Source organism: Mustelus asterias, chromosome 17 (assembly GCF_964213995.1).
Source record: "Mustelus asterias chromosome 17, sMusAst1.hap1.1, whole genome shotgun sequence".
In the NCBI taxonomy this organism is placed as follows: domain Eukaryota; kingdom Metazoa; phylum Chordata; class Chondrichthyes; order Carcharhiniformes; family Triakidae; genus Mustelus; species Mustelus asterias.
The window spans coordinates 21142102-21169541 of NC_135817.1; the positions used below are offsets into that span (position 1 = coordinate 21142102).

The 27440-nt window shown below is 40.4% G+C and overlaps 1 protein-coding gene across 3 annotated transcripts in view; it reads right to left on the reverse strand.

Annotated features, from left to right (window-relative positions):
- Window positions 1-27440, reverse strand: part of LOC144506360 (cyclin-dependent kinase-like 5) — a 206086-nt gene that overhangs the window by 40883 nt on the left and 137763 nt on the right. For all 3 annotated transcript variants that reach the window (XM_078232370.1, XM_078232368.1, XM_078232369.1), the window contains exons 9-15: window positions 24881-25070; window positions 24155-24235; window positions 23705-23853; window positions 19051-20092; window positions 11630-11731; window positions 8886-8997; window positions 8693-8801 (exon numbers count right to left, since the gene is read on the reverse strand). In XM_078232370.1, the coding sequence (XP_078088496.1) occupies window positions 8693-8801; window positions 8886-8997; window positions 11630-11731; window positions 19051-20092; window positions 23705-23853; window positions 24155-24235; window positions 24881-25070 (1785 nt within the window). The remainder of the gene's footprint in view (window positions 1-8692; window positions 8802-8885; window positions 8998-11629; window positions 11732-19050; window positions 20093-23704; window positions 23854-24154; window positions 24236-24880; window positions 25071-27440) is intronic.

A 27440-nucleotide genomic window follows, 5' to 3' on the forward strand; every position in this document is an offset into this window, starting at 1 on the left:
TAGGTCGTCCCCCTCAACCGTATCCAAAGCGGAATACTTGTTGCCGAGGGGAACGACCACAGGGGATCCCTGTACTGACTGCTTCCTCCCAGCCCCTCTCACCGTCACCCATCTAACTTCACTCTTCGGAGTAACTACATCCCTGAAGCTTCTATCTATGGCCACCTCTGCCTCTCAAATGATCCAAAGTTCATCCAGCTCCTTAGCATCAAAAACAGTTGTCTTATTAAGGATAAAGTCTCTAAATTGCAAGTATCTAAAAAAGTAGTATTTCAGAATATCAAACCGTTGACACAGCTGCTCAAAAGATAACGGTGCTTCCTCGCATCTCTCCGGAACGGTCTGGCCCTAATCTTTAGACTATGTCCACTAGTTCTAGAATTTCCAACCAGTGGAAATAGTTTATCTTTATCTACCCTGTCCTATCCTGTTAATATCTTGACAACTTCAATCAGATCTCTAAATTCTGAGAAAACAGGTCTAATTTGTATAATCTCTGTTCATAATTAAACCCCTGAAGTCCAGGTACCATTCTTGTAAACCTATGCGGCACTCCCTCCAAGGCCAATATATCCTTCCTATGCGGTGCCCCGATCTGCTCACTGTACTCCAAGTGGGGTCCAACCAGGGCTTTGTATAGCTGCAGCATTACTTCTGCATTCCTATACTCGAGTCCTCTCGATATAAAGCCGAGCATTCCATTAGCCTTCTTGATTATTTTCTGGTTCTGTACATGACATTTTAAAGACCAATGTACATGAACCCCCAAGTCTCTATGAACATGTACTGTATTCAACCTCATACCATCTAGAAAGTACTCAGATCTATTCTTTTATGGTCCAAAGTGAATAACCTCACACTTGCATAGTGGGACTCATAGGATTGCCCTATCAAAGAACAAAGAAAATTACGGCACAGGAACAGGCCCTTCGGCCCTCCAAGCCTGCGCCGACCATGCTGCCTGACTTAACTAAAACCCCCCCACCCTTCTAGGGACCATATCCCTCTATTCCCATCTCATTCATGTACTTGTCAAGACGCCCCTTAAATGTCATTACCATATCCGCTTCCACTATCTCCCCCGGCAACGGGTTCCAGGCACCCACCACTCTCTGTGTAAAAAATCTGCCTCGTACATATCTTTTAAAACTTGCCCCTCGCACCTTAAACCCATGCCCCCTAGTAATTGACTCTTCCACTCTGGGAAAAAGATTCTGACTATCCACTCTGCCCATGCCTCTCATAATCTTGTAGACTTCTATCAGGTCTCCCCTCAACCTCCATCGCTCTAGTGAGAACAAACCAAGTTTCTCCAACCTCTCCTCATAGCTAATGCCCTCCATACCTGCTAAATCTTTTCTGTACCCTCTCCAAAGCCTCCACATCCTTCTGGTAGTGTGGCGACCAGAAGTGAACACTATATTCCAAGTGCGGCCTCACTAAGGTTCTAGAAAGCGAAAACATGACTTGCCAATTTTTAAACTCAATACCCCGGCTGATGAAGGCAAGCATGCCATATGCCTTCTTGACTACCTTCTCCACCTGCATTGCCACTTTCAGTGACCTGTGTACCTGTACACCCAGATCCCTTTGCCTATCAATACTCTTAAGGGTTCTGCTATTTACTGTATATTTCCTATCTGTATTAGACCTTCCAAAATGCATTACCTCACATTTGTCCGGATTAAACTCCATCTGCCATCTCTCCGCCCAAGTCTCCAAGTGATATATATCCTGCTGTATCCTTTGATGGTCCTCATCGCTATCCGCAAATCCACCAACCTTTGTGTCGTCCGCAAACTTACTAATCAATCCAGTTACATTTTCCTCCAAATCATTTATATATATTACAAACAGCAAAGGTCCCAGCGCTGATCCCTGAGGAACACCACTTGTCACAGCCCTCCATTCAGAAACGCACCCTTCCACTGCTACCCTCTGTCTTCCTTGACCGACGGTAGTCATGATGCGGAGATGCCGGCGTTGGACTGGGGTAAACACAGTAAGAAGTTTAACAACACCAGGTTAAAGTCCAACCTTAAAGTCCAACCATTGGACTTTAACCTGCTGTTGTTAAACTTCTTACTACCTTCTTTGACCGAGCCAGTTTTGTATCCACTTTGCCAGCTCACCTCTGATCCCATGCAACTTCACCTTCTGCACCAGTCTGCCATGAGGGACCTTGTCAAAGGCCTTACTGAAGTCCATGTAGACAACATCTACTGCCCTACCCTCATCAATCATCTTCGTCACTTCCTCGAAAAACTCGATCAAGTTCGTGAGACATGACATCCCCTTCACAAAACCATGTTGCCTCTCACTAATATGTCCACTTATTTCCAAGTGGGAATAAATCCTGTCTCGAAGAATCCTCTCCAATAATTTTCCTACCACTGATGTAAGGCTCACCGGCCTGTAATTACCTGGATTATTTTTGCTACCCTTCTTAAACAAAGGAACAACATTGGCTATTCTCCAATCCTCTGGGACCTCCCCTGTAGCGATCAATGTGATAAATATTGTAACAGGATCAATTAAGAGATGCAATTACAGGGGATATATTCAACAATTACCAAAGAAATGCAGAATTTGATATTAAACAGAATAGTCAGTGAAATGCACCTCATGGCTCAGTCAAAGGATTGCCCCGTCATCTGAAAAAGCACAGTATAGATCAACATGAGGAAATAATCACAGTGGGCATAGTCCAGGATTAACAAGGAGCTGCCTGCGAATTGAGATTCCGAATCATTGCCTTTCACGGATTCTAAAAAAGCCACAGCTTTTGAATGTGAAAGATGACCCTCAGGACAGCAGGATAGTGCAGGGCATGCTGAATTCCAAAAGCCTTCAAACGCTTCCTGACCACAAAGCCTTTGCGTTTTTGCTACACTGCTGCCAAGTTGGCCTGGAAGGAGGAGACTTTTGCCCCATCGTAGAGCCAAGTCTCACCACCCTTTATAGCCTCCAAAACTCTCCAGCAGTCCTGAAGCTATCAGAATGCATAATAAGAGTCATGGATGTTGGTTGTCCCTGTGCCTCGAGGATAGGATATGATGCACCTCTTCAAGTTTGATCCATCCTGCTTTCATTTCGAGGTTAAAAAAACATGGTAGCCAGCCTTCAAAAAATCTAACTGGGAGTCTGCCTTCAGAACCCTCTGGAAAACCGATCTCACAGGTTTTCTACCTCTGGCCTTGATTTTCCAGATCCGTCTGGATATCTGACATACCATGCAGCTGATTCTTTAAGGATTGCAGCTGAGCCTCAACTGAAGAAGTGGACTTTTGAATTAAGGATTCTATCTTCCGCCTCACTGAGTCTCTTGCGGGTATTCTTCTGTTCATCCAAGTGAGCATTAATGTTCTGTGTCAAACTACCGAGTTTGTCATCTATAACTTTGATAATGTTTGCAGTCATCTCATGCAATGTCTTCAAGAGCACCGGACCCAGGACCTGCACCCCATCCAGGTCCCCATGTTAAGGGCTGGAGTTCTGGTCACCACATTACAGGAAGAACGTGATCATACTGGAGAGGGTGCAAAGGAGGTTTACCAGGGTGCTGCCTGGGCTGGAGAGTGTGTGCAATGAGTAAATATTGGGCTGACTCGAGCTCTTTTCTCAGACAACAAAGGTTGAGAGGAAATCTTATAGTGGCGTACAAGATTAGAAAGGGCTTAGATAGGAAGGCACTTTTTCCATTAGCAGAGAGGTCAAAACCAAGGGGCATAGATTTATGGTAAGACGTAGAAGGCTAAGAGGGAAGTTGAGAAAAACATTTTCACCGAAAAGGTGGTGGGAATCTGGAATTCACTGTCTGAAAGGGTGGTTGAGTCAGAAACTCTCATAACATTTAAGAAGTATTTAGATATTCGCTTGCACTGCCATAATCTCCAAGGCTATGGGCCAAATGCTGGAAAATGGGATTAATATAGTCAGATCTTTGTTGACTGGCGTGGACACAATGGGCCGAACGGCCTCTTTCTGCACCATCAACATCTATGAATTGAAATAATTACATTTTGCAATTTGTCTCAATTTAGTGCATGTACGCAAAGTGCCTCCTTTTCTTACATAATTTCTGATATTGAGATTAACAGCATAACAAGCAGTAGCTCTTAATTGCCTTCAAATATTACATTGAACAAAACACTAATCAAAAGGAAAATACTCAGTATAACACACAAATGTTATGCTTCACTGGCAATGTGTCAATGTGGGAGACATAATTCAACAAATAATTCAAGGCTAAATTTAAAAAAAATCTAGCATCTTATTTCCTCAAAAACTATCCCATATATATATTTTGTAATATATACAAAACTGAACTGTTACCCCCTCCCCCCCCATTTCAGAACATAGTGTGAAATCTACTAACTGTGGCTAAGATTGGGAAATGAATAGAATGACATAAATTGGATCAACTTCTGTTTAAGATGCCTACACCAACACTGTCAATTTCTAAATTGCTACCTCTGCAAAATTAAAATAAAGCTGACTAACTTCAAAAAGAGAATTTAGTGTTTGGTGTCAATATTCCAAGCAACTGACTTCATACCTCATTTGCTCAATCTCTTAAGCACCAGCCTAACATAACCTGTAAGGTATGATTCTGTGAATAGGATTATATCCCAGACACCACCATCACCAACTCTGGGTATGTCCTATTCCACCGGCAGGACCAACCCAGTAAAGGTGGTGCCACAGTCAAGAGGGAGTTGCTTTGACAGTCATCAACATTAATTCCAGACCCCACGAAATCTCATGAGACCAAGTCAAACATGATAAAGGAAAACAGGAACTCACCAACAGCACCTTCCAAACCCACAACCACTACAATCTAGGACAAGAGCAGTAGATACATGGGAACACCACCACCTGGAAGTTCATCTCCAAGCCATACACCATCTTGACTTGGGAATATATCACTGTTCTTTCACTGTCACTGGGTCAAAATCCTGGAACTCCCTCCCTAACAGCAGTTTGGGTGCACCTACATAACAAATGGACTGCAGTACTTCAAGGAGGCAGCTCACCACCAGGCAATTAAGGGTGGACAATAAATGCTGACTTAGCCAGCAATACCAGCATACCATGAATGAATAAAAAAAAAACTACCAACCCACTCAGCTTACGAATCAATACTCCTCCATGTTAAATTCCAAATGGAAGAAGCACCGAGGGTAGTAACAGCACAGAATGTATTCTGGGTGAGACTTCAGTGTCCATCAAGTGTGGCTCAGTAACACAAAGTCTCACCAGAGTACATTCTGTGCTCTTGCCACCCTCATTGCTTCTTCCAATTATGTTAAACATGTAAGAGTGCTGGTGCATCAGCTGCGGGGTGGTAGGATGTAACTCCGTGCTACGGAACTACACTTGATGATGGACACTAAAGTCTCATCCAGAGTACATTCTGTGCTCTTGCCACCCTCAGTGTTTCTTCCAATTGGAGTTCAATACGAAGGAGTACTGATTCATTAGCTGAGGGATCAGTAGGTGGTAATCATCAGGAGCTGCCATGAGACTTCATGGGGTCCAGAGTTAATGTTGAGGACTCCCAGGGCAACTCCCTCTCATTGGTATAATGTGCCACCACCTCTGCTGGGTCTGTCCAGCTGATAGGACAGGAAATACTGAGGGATGGTAATGGTGGTGTCTGGGACATTGTCTACAACGTATGATTCCGTGAGTATGACTATGTCAGGCTGTTGCTTAATTAAGTCTGTGGAGCAGCTCTTCCAATTTTCACACAAGCGTCCAGAAATTAATAAAGAGGTCCATGGTCAATAGGGCCTAGTGTGCCACTGTCGGTTCTGGTTAATTTCAGGTGGTCTGCCCGGTTTCATTCCTTTCTGACTTTTGGTCATTTGTTGCAACTGAGTGTCTTATTAGATCATTTCAGAAGGCATTTAAAATCAACCACATAGCTGTGAGTCTGGAGTCTTACCTTGGGCAGACCAGATAAGAATGGCAACTTTCCTTCCCTAAAGGACATTAGTGAACCAGAAAAGTTTTTACGACTATCAGTGACAGTATCATGGTCCCATTACTAGGACTGGTCTTGAATTCCAGATTAATTAATCAATTGAATCTCGCCAGCTGCCGTGGTGGGATTTGAACCGCTGTTCCCAGTGTATTATCCTGGGCCTCTGAATTACTAAGCCAGTAACTCTGCCATCATCTCCCCTGAATCCGATCAATTTTGTGATTTTCTAAATATTCTGCAACTATTTCCTTAATGATGTATTGCAGCATTTTCCCAGTGACAAATGTCAGGCTAACTGGCCAACAGATTCATGATTTCTGGCTCCTTCCTTTCTTGGCTACAGGTATTAGATTTGTGGTCTTCCTATCTGCTGGAACCTTTCAAGGATCTAAGAATTTCAGAAGATTACAACCAATGCATCCACTGTTTCTGCAGTCACTTCTTTTAAGATCTTAGGATGCAAACCAGATGGTCCAGGGAACTTGTCAGTCCTTAGCCTCATTAGTTTTCCAACTACATTTTCTCTACCAATCATGACTGTTTTAAGTCCCTTTCTCCTTTTTTCCCTCGATTTTCTACTATTCTTGGGATGCTTTGTGTGTCCCCTACTGTGAAGACAAATACAAAATACTTGTTCAAAGTCTCTGCAAGTTCCTGGTTTCCCATTATTAATTCTGTAATTTCATACCCTAAGGGACCAACTTTAGTTACTTTATTTTAGTTACCCTCTTTTTTATACTAGAAGTTCTTATTATTTATCATTTTTGCTAGTTTACTCATATTCCAACTTTTCCTTTTTTTTAAGTCATCCTTTGCTGGTTTCTAAAATTTCCCAATCTTCTGGCCACCACTAACCTTCACAGCATTGTACACGTTTCTTTCAATTAGAAACCATTCTTATCTTCTTTAGTTAGCCATGGATTGTGGATGATGCATCCTTTTCCCAAGTCTTTCTTTCTCAATGGAACAGACCTTTGTTGAGAATAATGAAATATCTCCTTAAACGTGTGTCACTGCTGATCTACCATCTTACCTTTTAACCTGTTTCCCCGGTCCAATGTCGCCAACTCTGTCTTCATACCTTTGTGATTGCCTTTTTTCAAGTTTGAGACACTTAAGTTGGAATTTTGCAGCCCTTCACACTGGCGGGATCTTCTGGTCCCGCCATTGTGAACAGAGATTTCAATGGTTCACCAGCCCTGCCACAGCTGGAAAATTCCAGCTTTAATTTCAGACACAAGTTTCTCACCCTCAAATAGAAGTGAAATTCCATCAAGTTATAATCCTTTTGCCTGGAGGATCCTTTACTATGAGATCATTAATCCTGTCTCATTACAAATTATAAGATATAAAATAACCTGAACCCGGTTAGTTACAGAATGTAGTGTTCGAAGAACTGTCCAGAATACAGTCTATGAATTTATCTTCAAGGCTACCTTTGCCAATGTGACTTTTCCAATCTACATGAAGATTAAAATTGCCCAGAATTATTGCAGTTCTTTTCTCAGAAGTTGCTATTATTTATTGATACATTTTCTGTCATAAAGTGTAGTTCCTGATGGGGGCCTATAAACTATTCCCACCAGTGCCTTCTTCCCCTAGCTATTTCTTATCTCCAACCAAAATGATTCTGCGATTTAATCTTCCAAACCAAGATTATTTCTCACTGTTGCACTGATCTCATTCTTCATTAATAGAATTACCCATCTCCTTTCCCTTCCTTCTATCATTTAAACAAATGGAAACTGCAAAGAGAATAAAATCACAAACATTCTGATTGCTAATATTTTACAATTGCACAAATGATATTTTAAATACGTAAATTTGCAGTAATTTAAAAAAAATACATTTTTACGTAATTCAATTAAACTTTCAAACTTAAAGTAAGTTTCATTATATTTTCCTATTCAGTTTTACTATGGATGCAAAATGTTAAAAATTTAAAATTCTATATTAGTTAAAAAAACAAAGTAACATATTTTATTGAATTATACTAAGTAGAATGAGAACTTTATCTATATCACAGTTGTATAAAAAGCACAAAAAACACCATGCATGAAATTATTTTGTGTAATTAACAAATATATTTCTATATTTTTCAGTGAAAACTAAATATATAAAATCAAATTTTCACCAGATAGTTGACATCTTCACACATAAATCAAAATGATAGGAACACCACATTGGTGCAAAATTGAATACATGTCAAAGATTGCATATGTAATTTATTAGAACAATGTTACAAATTACTATCATTAAATACAGTCCCGATGGGTTTTAGTGTTCTCAGAATACAATCTGCTAAGTTTTTTTTTACCCAAAAAACAAACTTAATTTTCAAAACATTATAACTGCTCCTTTTGTTTTATATTATCCAAAATCTTCTTTGACATGCATTTAAAGATGAAAGTCAAGATTAAATTTTAACACAACCCCTTTTATCCCAAGGTGCATTTATAAAGCATTTGGGTGTAGGAAGATGTTTGATTCCTGTTGGTAATTCCACACATGAAAATGCACAACAGCACATAACTAAATTCTATATTCACTGTGCACATATTACTTAAAGTCTACTTAAAAAGTTTTTTCTTCCAATGCCTGCACAAATCTGCTCCACATTTATTTTTGCTAGCATGCAAGCTTCTTTCAAAATTATTATATTAGCAAACATAGAAACTAGGTAAAAGATAACTGCTTACTTACCAAAGATCAAAAGCAGTCTGTCGTTTGGAATGCTTTGACTTCGTGCTACTCGTCATTGATACATTAATTGGGCCTCTCTCACTAAATGTCCCCTCCAATGAAGAATAGTCTGTACAAACAATAACATTATTAAATATCCGTACTACTACATTGCACTCGATCAATGTCCACTGATAAATGAACTCCCACTTACCTTCATAATAACTTCGTACTCGTCTATCCCTGGGCACTGTATCAGAAAATACATATTTATTTTCTTTTGTGGATATACCATCTTCTAAGTGTATGTCATGATATCCTCCAGGCTAAAAAGTAAACATAGTAGAATAACCTTATTTCTTGCATACCTGTTTGGTAAATAATGTATTAGATCAGAATCTGAATGAAATGCTCAGTAGAATTTCAAGCAGCATGGGGCAATCTCTTGAAAATACAACAGGAAAACAATTATAAGTAAAATACTTTGAATATTACATTTCAGGCTTTTTAAGCACTAATTCTCATTCAAAGATTGTATCAGACTTCAGGAATTATTCACTTAAACTGTAGCCTGCATGAATACACCCAGGCATACACTGGGAGGGGATGATGGTGTAGTGGTAATATCACTGAACTAGTAATCCAGAGACCCAGGCTAATACTCTGGGGACATGGGTTCAAAGCTGGTGAAATTTAAATCAAATTAACAAATCTGAAATATAAAGCTAGTCTCAGTAATAGTGACCATGACAACTATCATCAATTGTTGTAAAAACCCACCTGATTCACTAATGTCCTTCAGGGAAGAAAATCTGCCATTCTATATGCAACTTTAGATGTAGTTGATTATTAAATGCCCTCTCAAATGACCTAGCAAGCTAGACAGTTCAAGGGCAATTAGGGATGGGCAAAGCAGGAATTGCACTGGGTGGACTTTGGTGATGGTCCTAACATTCATGGACCTGGTGTGATAGACCTGAAGAGGGGTCAAGGAGGTAGGTGCAGTGCCCATGTGCTCCTTTGCCACTGCCAGGCTGCAGAGCGATGGTCCCCCAAGAGACCTGGGGATGATGGGGGGACGGCGCTTGGGTAGGGGACAAGGAGTTGGCCCCGGGACTCACCTCTGGGATGGGGGTCTCAGCTTTTACACAACAGCACTTAACTGCTTTGAGGTTGCCTGCAGTTCTCAAGCAGAACCAGGATGTTTATAAACATCGCAGTTAGGTGCAATGGGGGTATTTCAGTTGCATTCAACCTTGAAGGGAAAGAAATAAACAAGCCTCAAGCATGCTGTGTAAAAACCATTAAGCTGTCAATCAAAGGCTAGTTAAAGGTTCTGGACCGTGAAATAAAACGGTTTTCAAAGGCTGGCAATGGATTTCAAAGGACAGCAGAGGCTGACAAAGGCTCTGAGGTTTCTAGGAAGGCTCAGAGACTTAAAACTGCAGCGTTAAAAGAATGGGTCTGAGTAGAAGTAAGGTCTCCTGTGAGTCAGAGTACTTCAAAGGAGTCTTCTTAGTCTGCAGCTTCTTAGAGAGAGAAAGGGAAATCCCTCCTGCAGAAAGGTGTGTTACTGTGATTTGGGAGCCTTCTAGGTGTCCAGAGAGCATAGAGACTAAATTGAGCAGGCCACTTCAAAGTTTTCACAGTACACATACAAGAATAAAGTGTTTGATCAGAGAGCTACCTGAAATCATCGTGCCAAGAGTGATCTTCAGGTTTCTCAGGGCTCGAAGGGATAGTCTGGCCACCAGACCCCCATCCCAGGGGACAGTCCCGAGGTCAACCTCTTGCCCCCAGCCCAAGCCCCCTTGCAGGACCCTCCCTCTGCAGTCACACAGCGGCAGTGGGGTACACACACACACCCCCCACACACATACACACACATGCACACGCTCACCCCCCACACGCACAGTCACACACCCCCCCACCACACATACACAAACATAGAATCCCAAAATGCAGAAGGAGGCCATTTGACCCATCGAGTCTGCACCAAAACAAACCCACCCATGTCCTATCCCCATAACCCCACATATTTACCCCACTAATTCATCTGGCACCAAGGGGCAATTTAGCATGGCCATCCACCGAACCTGCACATCATTGGACTGTGGGAGGAAACCGGAGCACCCGGAGGAAACCCACACAGACACGAGGAGAATGTGCAAACGCACACACACCCCACATGCACAGTCACACACCCCCACAACACATAGTCTCACATCATACCTCCCACAGTCACGCACACGCCCATCCTACACAGTCTCACACACACGCACACCTCCCACACAGTCACACACACAGTCACACACATCTCCCACACATACAGTCACACACATACCTCCCATACATACAGTCACACACCCATCCCACACATACAGTTACACATACACCCATCCCATACATAGTTACACACACACTCATCCCACACATAGTTACACACACACTCATCCCACACACACACCTCCCACACACACACCTCCCACACACATTCACCCACCCCACACATACACTCACCCCCACACATGCACACCCCCCCCCCCCCCCCCCCCACACACACATTTCCCACCCTCACACATTCTCCCGTGTGTACATGTGTGTACGGGTGTGTGTGGGGCATAAGTGTGTGTCTGTGATGTGAGTGTCTGTGATGTGCGTGTGTGTGTGTATGTTTGGAGATTGGGGGGGTGGGGGGGGGGATGAATACGTGTATGTGGGATTCTGTTTGGGAACCCCAGCATTGTTCACATAAGTTAGAGCATATTAACCTTTTTTTAAGGATATATTATTTCACCATGAAACATGCAATAAGTTTTTCTGATGCTATAAGTGAGAAAGCTGGAAAAAATAGTTTAATTGAAATTTGTCAAGTCTTAGGAAGTGAACAATTGAAGTTCATCAATTAAAAGCATGCCTGTAAACAGGCATGTAAAGGAATTAAAAAATAACTCTAACCTCAATCTGATGTTGGTGGCTGTGGAATGACAGTGCATTATCCCTGTTTGAGTCTTTGATTGGTGGTCTGTTATGCTTTCCATCAGATAAGGACTGCTCCATCTGCAAACAAAATGCAGAAATTATTCAAATAGCAAAAAGTCATATCAAATATCAAAATTAATGCAGCATATCTTCTGTTGTAGCCAAGCAAAGACTGTATATCTTTGTGGATTTAAAAATAAACTCTAAAAACCATTTAGAGTTATAAAAATTAAGTCACTTTACGGGTGTTCAAGATGCATGGCAATGCAATATGTAATAATGGAAAAATTATAAAGTTTATTTATTTTAGTGTCACATGTAGGCTTACATTAACACTGCAATGAAGTTACTGTGAAAATCTCCTAGTTGCCACATTCCGACGCCTGTTCGGGTTCACTGAAGGAGAATTTTGCATGGCCAATGCATCTAACCAGCACGTCTTTCGGACCGTGGGAGGAAACTAGGGCACCCGGAAGAAACTCACAGAGACACAGGGAGAACATGTTGACTCCACATAGACAGTGACCCAAGCCAGTAATCAGTTGAGGCAGCTGTGCTAACCACTGTGCCATCCGACAGATTGTGATATTACCTAACACTTCCCAATCTCTTATGCTGAGCTTATTGCAGTGAAGAGAATTTTTTTTTTTATGGCACGTTCTGTAATGCACATAATGAATTACAATAACAATTTATCAATGTACATAGAAACCAGACAATTTTGAATCTGTCAGAACAAATGTGTTAAGAGTCATAAAAGAACATTTCATTCAAGATCAGTGCAGCTGATTAAGTTATTTAATCAAACTTTTAAATATTCCATCCAGCAGCATTTAAAATATTTGGTAGGGCAATGATCAAGTATGCTATCTTGCCACACTTTTATGCTATCGGCAAATTTTGATATTACACATTCCATGCCAAGTTGAAATTAGCGAATACCAATCATTATGAAGTGCTTCGAAAGGTTAGTCATGGCACGAATCAATTCCAGCCTCCCGGACTACCTGGATCCACTACAGTTTGCCTCCACCGCAACAGGTCCACAGCAGACACCATTTCCCTGGCCCTGCAACCAACCCTGGAACACGTAGATAACAAGGACTCCTATTTATCGACTACAGCTCAGCCTTCAACACTATTATTCCCACGAAACTCATCTCCAAACTCCGTGGCCTGGGCACCTCCCTCTGCGACTGGATCCTGAACTTCCTAACTCACAGACCCAATTAGTAGGGATAGGCAACAACACCTCCTCCATGATCATCCTCAACGCCGGTGCCCCACAAGGCTGTGTTCTCAGCCCACTACTATACTCCTTATGCACCTATGCTGTGTGGCCAAATTCCCCTCCAATTCGATTTTCAAGTTTGCTGACGACAACACCATAGTGGGTCGGATCTCAAATAATGACGAGACAGAGTACAGGAATGAGATAGAGAATTTGGTGAACTCGTGCGGCAACAATAGTCTCTCCCTTAATGTCAACAAAACGAAGGAGATTGTCATCAACTTCAGGAAGCATAAAGGAGAACATGTCCCTGTCTACATCAACGGGGATGAAGTAGAAAGGGTCGAGAGCTTCAAGTTTTTAGGTGTCCAGATCACCCAACAATCTGTCCTGGTCCCCCCATGCCGACACTATAGTTAAGAAAGCCCACCAACGCCTCTATTTTATCAGAAGACTAAGGAAATTTGGCATGTCAGCTATGACTCTCACCAACGTTTACAGATGCACCAGAGAAAGCATTCTTTCTGGTTGTATCACAGCTTGGTATGGCTCCTGCTCTGCCCAAGACCACAAGGAACTACAAAAGATCGTGAATGTAGCCCAATCCATCACGCAAACCAGCCACCCATCCATTGACTCTGTCTACACTTCCCGCTACCTCGGCAAAGCAGCCAGCATAATTAAGGACCCCACGCACCCCAGACATTCTCTCTTCCACTTTCTTTCTTCGGGATAAAGATACAAAAGTTTGAGATCACGTACCAACCGATTCAAGAACAGCTTCTTCCCTGCTGCTGTCAGACTTTTGAATGGATTTACCTTGCATTAAGTTGATCTTTCTCTAGCTATGACTGTAACACTACATTCTGCACTCTCTTGTTTCCTTCTTTATGAATGGTATGTTTTGTCTGTATAGCGCGCAAGAAACAATACCTTTCACTGTATGTTAATATATGTGACAGTAATAAATCAAATCAAAACTCAAATCAAATACTGGTATCTGGGGTATACAGCATGCAATCCATTTCCAATCTAAGCATCACCCAGTGATCCTAACTCATGAAGCCAGCTTTCTTTCTATGTAACTATATTTCCTCTTATAATGTCTGATGTTTTCCAACAAGATTCCTGTGATACATCTTGTAGTCTTCATTGATACTACATTCCCTTATCTATTCAATCGCACATTTCCTGGAAAATGTTGCCAAATACAATTTTGCTTCAAGAAATCTGAAGATAATCAAGCTTTAAAAAGCCACAGGAGCAGGGAGACAGTGGGAAAACTGGGGCTATACCTTGGGAGGCTCTGTGAGTTAGCAAGTGTCCACATGAACTCAATAATAATCAAATTTTATCCAAATAAATCTCTCTTCTTCCAATGAATAAAAGGTTCCCTGATTTCTCACAAAAGTGCCACACTCTATCAGTTTAGGCACAAATGTGAGAAAGGATGTGCAATAAAATATTTAAAACATCACCCAGGGTTCCAAGCTTCTTCAAAACAAGTTGCAAGGATAGCCCCAACAATTACAGACAAGTCAGTTTAGCAACAGCGCTGAGCAGCTTCTAGAAACAATTATTTGGGATAGAATTAGTAGTCACATTAAAAATTGAAGTTGATTAAAAAGAGCCAGCATGGATAGCTAAAGAGGAATCATGTTTAACTAACTTGGAGCTTTTTGGAGAGGTAACAGAAAGGGTCAATGAGGGTAATGTAGTTGATGTGGTGGACACGGATTTTCAGAATGCATTTGATACTTTGCCACACAACAAACATGTGAGAAAGTTATAGCTCATAGAATAAAAGGGACAGTAGCAAAGTGGACAGATCTCCCACTCACCTGACAAAGGAGCAGCGCTCCAAAAGCTAGTGGCATTTGCTACCAAATAAACCTGTTGGACTTTAATCTGGTGTTGTGAGACTTCTTACTGTGAATAATAGGGAGCAGCGTATAATGGTCACTGGATATTTATTGGGCTGGAAGAAGGCTTGCAGGGTGTTCCCAGGTCAGTATGGGGGCCCTTGTTTTTTCTAATATATTGAAGTGATCTAGATCTTGGTGTGCAGGGGACAATTTCAAAGGTTGCGAATGACACAAAACTTGGAAGTATTGTAAACTGTGAAGAGGACAGTGTAGAACTTCAAAAGTATATAGACGAATTGGTAAACTGGGCAGATAAGGTCCCCCATGCAAGGCTTCGAGAAAAAGTGAGAGGGCATGGGATCCAAGGGGCTGCTGCCCTGTGGATCCAGAACTGGCTTGCCCAAAGGAGGCAGAGAGTGTGTATAGATGGGTCTTTTTCTAAATGGAGTTCGGTCACCAGTGGTGTGCCCCAGGGATCTGTTCTGGGACCCTTGCTGTTTGTCATTTTCATAAATGACCTGGATGAGGAAGTGGAGGGAAGGGTTGGTAAGTTTGCCGACGACACAAAGGTTGGTGGGGTTGTGGATAGTCTGGAGGGATGTCAGAAGTTACAGAGGGACATAGATAGGATGCAAGACTGGGCGGAGAAGTGGCAGATGGACTTCAACCCAGATAAATGCGTAGTGGTCCATTTTGGCAGGTCAAATGGGATGAAGGAGTACAAGACAAAGGGGGGGGGGGAGCGGTGGACTGGGCAGCTCACGATAGGCCCTGGGCCCCCATGGTAATGGGGGGGGGGGGGGGGGGAGAAGGGGCGGAGGCCTGCTTTAGGCCACAGAGGCAAGTTGAAAGCAGCAGAGACTGTGTGTCAGGTCTCTCTGCTGCCCAGAGCAGAGAGACCTGCAATGCGCAATTGCGCCCTCTACTGCTATCAGCAGCTTTCGGGCATCCTCTACAGGTGAGATACGAATTTTGACTTTTATTCTGCTCGAAATGCATAAGATACCAGATTTGGATTCGCCAAAAAAAAACGGATCAGAACTCTCCCGTTTTCAAGTTTGTTCTGGACTTAGAATTTTTTTCATAAGATCGCTCCCTGTGTCTTTTATAAGAAAAGGTGAATCAACAATTGAAAGAGAAAAAAAAACCTTTTAGTTAACAGATGGTAAAAAACAAGCAAGATCAATCGGTAAAGGTGCAGATATAGAAACTGAAAGGTGAAATGTGAATGGATCTAGAATTACATAGTTTTTGAAAAGTGGCTGGACTTGAAAGTACTGAAAACAAGAAAAACCCTAGTTATACAGATAAAGCAGAAAAAAAATATTGGTTGCAGAACAATGCAAGGAAACAGGTTGATCATTGACAGTCACTGAAGCTGTAGAATGAAGGTTAGAGAAATGAAACTGAAAGATATCATGATCCAGAAAAGTTGAAATAAAATTTAAGGAAACAAAAATAAGGATAACGGAGACAAAGAAAGTTCAAGAAATTACACAAAACACTGGAAACAAAGGAAAGTCAAAGAGGCAACAGATAAGAGTGTGGTGAGACAATACAGACTCTGCAACTGTATATACAAGCACCAGATTAAATTGTATATTCAGACAGGTAAGGATTCCTATAAAAGAAAAAGTTGGCTTTGAATAAAGGGCATGAAAATTCCAATCAGCGGAATCTTCGAAAAATGAAACAGTAGGCTGAGAACTGGGTTCTGAACAAATCTGAACCATAAAAAGGAAGGTTCCATAGAAAGTAACAATAGAAGGGTCAAGTCAAAGAAGCCATGAACTTAAAGGTACCTGGAGCTGAATAAGAACAGCAAAAATAATCAAGAATAGCAATAGACATAGAAAAACAGCTGATACATTTATCATATTTAGTACAGGTGCAGCAAGAGAATACCAAAAAGGAAAAAGCAAAGAATGGAGAAATCCTGACAACAGGTTAAATGGGCGACTTTTTAACAATATCAAGCAAGTGATTATCCAATGCTATGGAAAAGACTACAGACAAGAGAATGTATAATCAGGTCAGTTTTGGAAATGGAAAATCATGTATGGATCAAATCTTTGTACTCTAACTTGGTGTTGCAAAGTACGAAGAAACAAGTTTTATTAACTTGATAATTTGGGAAGATATGATAACCTGGATAGGTTTATATTGTGGAAATTTTATACTCTTATGGTTATCATTGGAAATGAAACATCAAGGAACTTGTGATGGAATGGAATGTTGCAAGAAATTGGATAATGTAACACATTGGTTTGAAAACAAATTCAATGTCCAGCAGGAATGTGCGTCATTTTGCTTCCTCTATTATTTGGCCTTGTAGCTGCCCAAATCTTGTTAACAAGGAAGTGGAGGAGGTAGACTGAGATGGAAGACATAAGCAAAGATCTAGAGCGCGATCTTACCTGCCGTTCACGCCACGCTCCCACGGCAGCGAGGTTGGAGAATTTGGCCAGCAAAATCTCCGTTCACTGCAGCAGGATGGGAAAATCCCACCGGCATGAATTGTAACATGAATCCAGCCCTAGACTTTGGAGGTAATTACAGCACAATGGGCAAAACACAAAAGAAACAATGCAAAGGAAAAGACAAGATGAGAAAACAAATCAGACTAAATCCTTTTCAAAGAAAAATCATAGAATCCCTACAGTACAGAAGGCCATTCGACTCATTGAGCCTGCACCGACAACAATCCCACCCAGGCCTGGTCCTAAGGGAAGTAAGTGTCAATGACCTGGCAAAGCTCTGTAGAAAAAGACCTCCCAAGAAGTTGACCTCATCTAGCAAGGAGCAGAGTGCTCAGCCAAAAACACTCAGATAAAGAAACTGCTGCTGGTTGTGTGCATGTTGGTCATTATAGCTTCAACTTCCAGAGAAAACAAATGTTGATGAAAAATGCTTTAACTAAAGTGAATAAATTACTTTTTTTTGGAGTTCCATAGAGGAAATTTAAAATAAATTGTTAAGGATTAATAAATAGGTATGTTGTTCACTATGATCTGCCATTTCAGAGGATTACTAGATGCCTAAACATATGCACATATGGACTGACATTTTTTCAAATTACATTAAAAGATTCAAGTGTCACGGTTGAGATTTGTTTCAAAATGTTATTAATATATATTGAAATAAAGGTCAACTCTTTGGCTTACTTGCATGCTTAACTGAGATAAATCATAGCCATGCTATTATAATTATATAAATACATTTTGGACTTTTCTTATTGCAACTGTGGTATATTTTCATTTTCAAAAAAATATAATTTACAAAATGAATGGTTACCCCCATTAACCTTCCTATTGATCATTTAATATAAAACAGATATACTTGGAATGTACAAAAATGTATGCTCCACAAAAGACTGTACTGCTCAATTTTTACAATTTCTAAGATGCAGAATTTTTATTTAAAAATTAGTTTAATGAACACAATTCTCTCTAAAATAAAAAAATTATTTTATCTTTATTGATTAGTTTTGCATTTCTGTAGTCTGGATTTGATGGCAAGATGTCAATTCATACAACTCTGCTCATGTTTCCTGTCACCAAATGCCAAACATTACATAAGCCATCCAAGTTGGACTACCCACTAATTTTCTCTTAAGCAGTCGGTCACCCTAATCCTTGCTTAGGATTTCCCCACTCAGCACACCTCAGCTCAGGCCAGGGATTGAGCAAAGTGAAAGTTCAGAGCTGCATTTTCCTGACTCATAGCACTGAAACACTGATGCTGCAGTGTCTCTCACCTTGGTGCCAAGAATTTGGTTTTGCACTTTCATTCTGTTATGAAAGGAGGCTTGCTGTCAAGCAATCTCCTTCAGTCTCAAAAATATATGTTGTCTTATACTTTCCCACAGCTATATTGTTTAGCAATTTAAATATTTCCACAGCATATTTATTCCATGAGCAAAAGCATCATTCTATTAAATCCGACAGAGATTTTGTAAATATGAATTGGAATGGACTGATTCTTTCCACTGTTCACAACAGGTGATCAAGATCAAAAATAGCAGCAACGATATCAATTCAATTCACACTTAAAATAAAACTCTTTACGTCATCAATAAAACTTGGCAGCACTGCTACCTACCTTGTTATCAAGTCTAAAATCTAGCTCTCAGTATGCTGAATTCAAATATAAAATTTGCTAATCCAAATTATTTTCAGTTCTTCTACTTAAAATTAAAAAAGATAAAAACAATTGCTATTCCAATGCAGCTACTTACAATTAAAAAAGATAAAATAATTGTTATTCCAATTCAAAAGTTGCCTAGCAAAGTTAACACTGACCCCAGGGGTATCTGTACAGTCCTCACGAGAGGAGCCCACAGAACCTCTAGTAAGAGACGTCCGAGCATGTTGCATTTGAGGAGATAACATCTGCAAGCTATTTGTTCTAGTAGGCATTCCCTGCCCCACACCTCCAGAGCTAATTTCAGATATTTGTTTCCTTGGGATATACATGGAGTGCCTCTGCGAACGTGGTTTGGAGGCATAAGGACTGGGATAATTTAAGTCATAAGGAAAAGACTCATGTGGAGCAGATATTGAATGTGAATGACCCCCTTCAAGGCTAGCAGGAACTTTTAGCTCTTCTTCATTTGTTGAGTGTCTTGTGGCTGGTTTGCGAGTTTCCAGGCCTTTACTTAAGGAGGCAGCTGCAGCAGGCGGATTTTGCACTGGCCTGTTTTCATTGGGTCCAGTTGATACAGCATTGTTTGAAGCATTGAGTTCCAAGCAGCTTGAAGGGAAATATCTGGATGACTGATCCTCCCCATGTATTTTCATGTCACTAAGGTTTCCAACTGACCTTGAATCACTCAATGTCCTGTACGTTTTGGATGGTGTCAAAACTGTTGTGTTCTTTGACTGCTGAGATACAGAGCCTTGTATTGGTTCTATGTAACTGTGACGGTTAGGTTTTTCAATTGGCAGAGTTCCAGTTTTGTTTTGTGGCATTTCTACATACGAGTGTCGATTCTGTTGAGACTTTGTATTGGGTTTTAAGTATTTTGCACCTGGACCTTCTGCAACCTTTTGATCAGCCTGGAAATCAGTTTTAGTTTTACAGTGTGCTTCCTTGGAGGTTAGTCGCGGGCTGGGAAGAAGTGGTAAATTGGTGTTGGTTAAATCCTTGCCACCAGAGAGATTCTGTTTAGTCTGTTGGTAGTCTGGCAAGGGAATGAGGTTTGGGCTCAGTGGAGCTGAATTTTCAATAGAAGAGCCATCATGCTGAATACTGTCATCGCCTCGCTTAAAATTGACACTGAGATTCTGCTGATCTCGGCTATCTGATCGAGTTGACAGAGATGTACCTTTGCTGCCATGATTTCTGCAAAACAACATAAACAATATCTTTAATTTTTGAAGAATTTCTTTTTGTAGCAGTGATAATCTCTGTACTTAATTATTTATTCTGTTTTTCATAAGTCTCAGAGCTACAATTTCCAGCTCTCAATTTCTAGACAATTTACATAGTTAAATGCTGAAACCTGGAAGACCCTGCTTGTCCAAAAGGTATCTTGACAAAATTTTTCTCACCATATTTTACAGATGTATCAGAGAAAGCATCCTTTCCGGATATATCACAGGTTGGTATGGCTCCTGCTCTGACCAAGACCGCAAGAAACTACAATGGGTTGTGGACTTAGCCCAGTCCATCACGCAGACCAGCCTCCCATCCATTGACTCCGTCTACACTTCCCGCTGCCTCGGAAAAGCAGCCAGCATAATTAAAGACCCCACACACCCCGGACTCTCTTCCACCTTCTACCGTTGGGAAAAAGATACAAAAGTCTGCGATTACATACCAACCGACTCAAGAACAGCTTCTTTCCTGCTGCCATCAGACTTTTGGATAACCTACCTTATATTAAGTTGGCCTTTCTCTACACCCTAGCTATGACTGTAACACTATATTCAGCAGCCTCTTCTTTCCTTCTCCCCTATGTACTCTATGAACGATATGCTTTGTCTGTATAAAGTGCAAGAAACAATACTTTTCACTGTATACCAATACATGTGACAATAATAAATCAAATCAAAAAGATTAATCTTTGAAATCCATGGAAGGACATGAGATTGCCAAAATATTCACTCACCAAACAAAAAAGGTTCAAGCAGGTGCATTTAGATGCAAGTGATTTTTAATGGTGACTATGTCTTAATTACTGCCAAACAATCTCTTTGGCACTGAATGTAATTTTCACACTCCTTCAGAATTTACCTATTGCTAGAGGTTTGAAAATCATTTAAAATTTAAACTTTTTTTGTCTGATCTCTCTCTTCCATCCAGCCCTTTTTTCCCTTTATTTAGCGTTGTAGCTTTTACAATGAATTAAATATTCCAATCCATACTTCCTGGTTTAGACTGCATGTCTCAGGGAAGATTCTCAATCAGCTTGCTCATATACACCACAGATCCCCTTTAGAAGGCGCTGTACTTGATCAGAAGTCCCATGGCAGCAAACTGTAAGCATAATGAATGGCTAATGTTGTTCCTTTGCACTGGCTGCAAAAGCCAGGTCATTAACTCTTTTTCCCCCTCCACAGATGGTGCTTGACCTGCTGAGTATTTCTACATATTCTGTATTCAGATTTGTAGCATCCATAGTATTGCACTTAAGATGTTCAATATATATTTTATTAAATACTAATGCAACTAATCTTAAACAACAGCACCAGCTTTATAAACAGGAGGGCAATATTTTCATTAAAAATAGTTAAAGGCTTACAGGACTATTTTTGTTCCAAACTATTTTGAAACTAAATTTTACCCAGGTCATTATTCAGTTTAATGGACAAGTAATATCAATTTGCTATACAGAAATTTAAAATATCACTATATATATGGTGAGACAAATGATGGATATTGATTGCTTGTGAACCATGTGGTGCTAAAATCTATCCTGCATTTTGTGGCATTACAGAAACAAAAAAATGCAATGTAACTGCTTATATTTCTTCAGTACAGTACGGTTGAATTTTTAAATCCAGATTATTGCTGAAAAGATAGACATGTTGTCGAAGCGTTTCATCTTGCTCTATCAGATGGTCACAATAATTTATACTATAGGAGAAAAGGGTGCTAATTGTTTGACACGTAGACACTCGTTCGTAGCAATAGCGAACTATAAGCTCCCCAATCTCCTGGATAGCTCAAAAAGGTGCAAAGCTGAAATAAATTCCTTTTGTTTGCAGGGAACAGGCTCCTGCATATAAATTTATGTCACTTCCAGCAAACATAAATGAACCATGTCATGAGCTTGACTGATCATCTCAAATTGGTTTTTAATGTATCTATTTGCACATTCAGGATTGTTCAGCAAGTGATGTCCATTTTTGGAATCACATCTAACAACAGACATATTGCTTTGGGTTTTGCAAGCACAGACTGCTTGAGTATGGTCAGATTTTCAGATTAGATTCAACATTCAAAGAAACAAAAGTAAGGAGAAATGGGGTGTTATCAGGTTGGCAAGCTGCACAAGGATTAGTGTTAGGGCCATAGCTATTTATAATCTATATGAATTACTTTGATCAAGAGACTGAGAGCAATATATCCAAGGTTTCTGATAACCTAAAGCTAGGTGGGAAAGTAAACTTTGAGGTGAACAAAAAGAGGCTGCAAAGAGATACAGACTGATTAAATGAATGGGCAACAAGGGGCGGATGGAATATAATGAGGCTATTCACTTTGGTAGGAAGGATAGCAAAGCAGAATATCTTTTAAAATACGCAAAACTTATAAATTCGATGTTCAGCGGAACTTGGGTATATTTGTACAAGAAACACAAAGTTAGCATGCAGGTACAAACAAGAAAGCAGGAAGATAAATGTTGGTCTTTACTGCAAGGGGATTGGAATACAAGAAGAAGCAAATTTTGCTACAATTGCACAGGGTTTTGGTGAAACCAACATGTGGAATATCGCATGCAGCTTTGATCTCCATATCTAAGGAAGGATATACCTGCATTGGAGGCAGTTCAGCTAAGGTTCATGGGATGAGAGGGTTTTCCTAAGATGATGAGAGGTTGAGTAAATTGGGCTCATACTCTCTGGTGCTTAGAAGAATGGGAGTTAATCTCATTGGAACAGAGAAGATTGTGAAAGGGTCGAAAGGGTAGGAACTGAGAAATTGTTTCTCCTGGCTGGAGAACCTAGAACAGGATAAGGGACCAATTATCTAGGACCGAGGTGAGAAGAAATTTCTTCATTTCAAAGGATTGTAAACTTTTGGAATTCTCTATCCCAGAGGGTTGTGGATACTCTGGAATAGAGTAATTTATTTAAGGCAGACATAGACAGATTTTTGGTTGCCCGGGGAACTAAGGGATATAGGGAGTGAGTGGGAAAATTGTGTTGTGGCAGAAGATCAGCTGTAATCATACTGAATGGGGGAGCAGACTTAAGAGGTCGCATGGCCTATTCCTTCTCCTAATTCTTATGTTCTTAACTACAACATCAGATGGCCAAAGTATGAAGTTAAGGTGTGAGTATGTTTACTGGGAATGGAATCAAAGAGCAGGAAGTGGGATTTCAGGACAAGTTGGAAATGTCATTTGGGGAAAAGGTCGTAAAGAAGGCCATGGTTCAGGGCCAAGGCAGGGGAGTGCCTTGTTTCACAAGGGGAATGGGAAATAACAGCAGAGCTAGCTGAACTAGCTGAGCTAGCTAGCTGAGAGCTGTCTCAGCATTGTGACAAAATAATCCATGAACTCCTCACACTTGTGAGAGGTATGGATGGAGTAGGCAAGCAAGAAGAGTTTTAGAAGATGGTAGTGGAGAAAAGTTACAATTACCCTCGCTCTTCAAGGTAATTCTAGAGTAGTGGCCAATTTTGACAGGAAAGTGAGGCCTGATTATGTTTGACATGGTCCACAAATGTTAATGGGTAGCTAAACAGAGACACAATAGAATTTCTATAGTCATATATTTCTTTTACCTGTTTTCTATGGGATGAGGTTTTCTTTTTGCTAACCGTGTTGGGGAAGTACCACTAGACCTGTCCAACAGTCTCTGAGTCTGGAATACAGCGTGGTTCAAGCACTGGTCTGTGAAGTATCTTTCAGATGGATTCAGTTTTAGCAAGTTCTTCAAAAAGAAAAAGATCATAATACAACTTTATCCACAGTACAGAAGTAGCTTGTTTTTGTCCAATATCCCATTGTAGATTTGATTTTTAATTTTAATTGATGTTTAATTTTAATTGAAATATATACGTAACAGGGAAGAGACCTTAGGAACAGATGATCTTACTCCGTGTTTATTTATTAATTGAGAAGTAAACAGAATATGGAAAAGAACTGGAAAATAAGCATCAAATAATTCTGCTACAGGATTAGCTAAAACCACTGTGAAAAATTTAATCAAATGCCACACCAAAGTTTCATACCTTCATAAGATCTAGCATAACTCCACTAATAACACCCAGGTATCTTCTCTCCAGAGTCTGAGGATGGTTTACTGCAGGGAACTATAAGCAGAAGCATTAACTAATCATACGTATGAAAGAAATACAAAAAAACAAACAAATATATATATATAAAAATTTAATGACGCATCGTTTTTATTTTTTAAAAACTAGAAAATATCCTTAAATAGGTTATAAACTATTGAAAGCATATTGGGAGAGATTCTCCAGCCCAGTCAGACAGCCAGCAGAAATTCTGATGCCGTGCTTGATAGAGCATCAGCCAAAAATTGGTATTCCCGCAGGGTGTGATGGCTATCAGGATTCACCTGACTCGCCCACCAGTCCAGGCTGGGTTCCTGCACATGGTTATTCTAATTGTAATGCAATTAGCAGTTTTAAATGTAACCACTTTTTAAAAATTGACTGACAGCCCAAAAAGAATTTGTGCAAAACTTTATTTTAATACAATTTTCATTTGAATATATATTTTAGTTTCAATGATTTTTCTGTGAAGTAACAAGCTCAATGAACAAAATGCAACTCTCTTCAATTTGTAGTTTATAAAGTATATCGTGAATTTGAAGTATTTGATCAGAACAATCCAGCTTATAGTTTTAATAAGTATACTTGTGACAATCTTTGTATCGAAGAATTCTGGGTGCATACTGATTCTTAATTTGACTTCAACATTTTTAAACACCATACCCGCAAGCCGTGAAAGCGAGGATTACTATAAAAGAGCTTCATCTGCTCAGGTGGCAGTGGTCCCAATACTCTCTGGATTGTGTAAAGCTGATCTATTTCACTCTCTCCTGGAAAAAGTGGTTGTCCATCACTTAGTTCTCCAAGAATGCAGCCCACAGACCACATGTCAACAGCCTTCCCATATGGAGCTCTGCAAAAGAGGGGGAAAACAAAATACAAACAGAATGATGCATTTTGTATCATATTACAATAGAAAGCTTTCCCCCCTCTTTGCAGGTTAGATGGGGGGTTGACAGGGGGACCGGGGGAAGGAGTGGGTGTCGAAAAACATCTGAAATATAAAATTCTGAAATCTGGTACATTCAACATGTAAATATTTTAATTTATAGTTAACTGCCATTTTCACTTCAGTATTTCATACTATTTTTGAAAAATAATTTCCATGCCATGTAACGGCTGCGTTTCTGTGATTAAATTATTAAATGGAACATTTAATGAGAGCCAGGTGTATGGAAGAATTGAGGGAAAAGAGGTAAAGTTGTTCAATGCATAAAAATGTAATGAGATTTTCTAGGTCAAATGGTTTGGTCAAGTAAATACATACAGGTTAGCAGTTTGCATTTGGGGTCTTCTGTTTTAATTTCAAAGGTGAATAAGGAACTTTTATAACTTGCAAAGGTTTCACAAGTAAGCAAGGGAAGATTATTAAATTCTATTTAACCTGTACATGGTGCCATAGGGAAAGATCTTTATATTTTGGAAAAAATTGAGTTTAAAGAAGTACTGAGAACAATGGGATTGTAGATGAAAGGGAAAATGATATTTAAGGAGTATTGTTGAATTAATTAGGGGTTGGCTGTGTGGAGAAGATCCCCTAGAAACAGCTATTGGCTGGGAGAAATTGAAGTTTGAATCAGCTACCCAGTCAAGCCATAAAAGTCTTGGGCTGCAAAAAGCAGTCTTGTTTCTGAATGATTCTTCGATTTCCAAAGCAGAGTGGAAGAAGGTTCGAGAGGTCGTGTGGATTTATGCCTTATTAAAACGACAACAGCTTTGCCTTGGGTAATATTTTTCTAGTTAAGGAAGTATTGCCTGAGAGCTATTTACTTGTGGGTCTGACCAAGTAGGAAGTCTTTTGGGGGAATGTTTTGTGAAGATTGTTTTGGCAAAGATTAGTGGGAACCGATGCGATTGGGAAATCTTTAAAGGTCAGCAGAAAGCCACGAAAAAAGCTATAAAGAAAGGCAAGATGGTATTTTGTGTCGGTCTTCACAGTGGAAGATACAAATAACATGCCAAAAATTGATGACAGGAAGGCTATGGCAGGTGAGAACCTAGAAACTATCATTATCACGAAAGAGGTAGTGTTGGGCAAGTTAATGGGGCTAAAGGTAGGCAAGTCTCCTGGTCCTGATGGAATGCATCACAGGGTACTAAAAGAGATGGCGGGAGAAATAGCAAATGCACGAGTGGTAATTTACCAAAATTGGCTGGACTCTGGGGTGGTTCCTGCAGATTGGAAAATAGCAATGTGACGCCACTGTTTAAAAAAGGAGGTAGACAAAAGGCAGGTAACTATAGGCCGGTTAGCTTAACTTCTGTAGTAGGGAAAATGCTTGAATCTATCATCAAGGAAGAAATAGCGAGACATCTGGATATAAATTGTCCCATTGGTAAGACACAGCATGGGTTCATGAAGGGCAGGTCATGTTTGACTAATTTGGCGGAATTCTTTGAGAACATTACATGTGCAGTGGACAATGGGGAACCTGTGGATGTGGCGTATCTGGATTTCCAGAAGGCATTTGACAAGGTGCCACACCAAAGATTGCTACATAAGATAAAGGTGCACAATGTTACGGGTAATGTATTAGCATGGATAGAGGATTGGTTAACTAACAGAAAGCAAAGAGTGGGGGTAAATGGGTGTTTTTCTGGTTGACGATCAGTGACTAGTGGTGTGCCTCAGGGATCAGTGTTGGGACCGCAATTGTTTACGACTTACATAGATGATTTGGAGTTGGGGACCAAGTGTAGTGTGTCAAAATTTACAGGTGACACTAAGATGGGTGGAAGAGCAAAGTGTGCAGAGGACGCTGAAAGTCTGCAAAGGGAGATAGATAATCTAAGTGAGTGGGCAAGGGTCTGGCAGATGGAGTACAATATTGGTAAATGTGAGGTCATCCATTTTGGTAGGAATAACAGCAAAATGGACTATTATTTAAATGGTAAAAAATTGCAGCATGCTGCTGTGCAGAGAGACCTGGGTGTCCTTGGGCAGGAATCTCAAGGAGTTGGTTTGCAGGTGCAGCAGTTAATTAAGAAGGCAAATGGAATTTTGTCCTTCATTGTTAGAGGGATGGAGTTTAAAAACAGCGAGATTATGTTGCAGCTGTATAAGGTGCTGGTGAGGCCACACCTGGAGTACTGTGTACAGTTCTGGTCTCCTTACTGGAGAAAGGATATACTGGCACTGGAGGGGGTGTAGAGGAGATTCACTAGGTTGATTCTGGAATTGAGAGGGTTGGCTTATGAGGAGAGACTGAGTAGACTCTTTGGA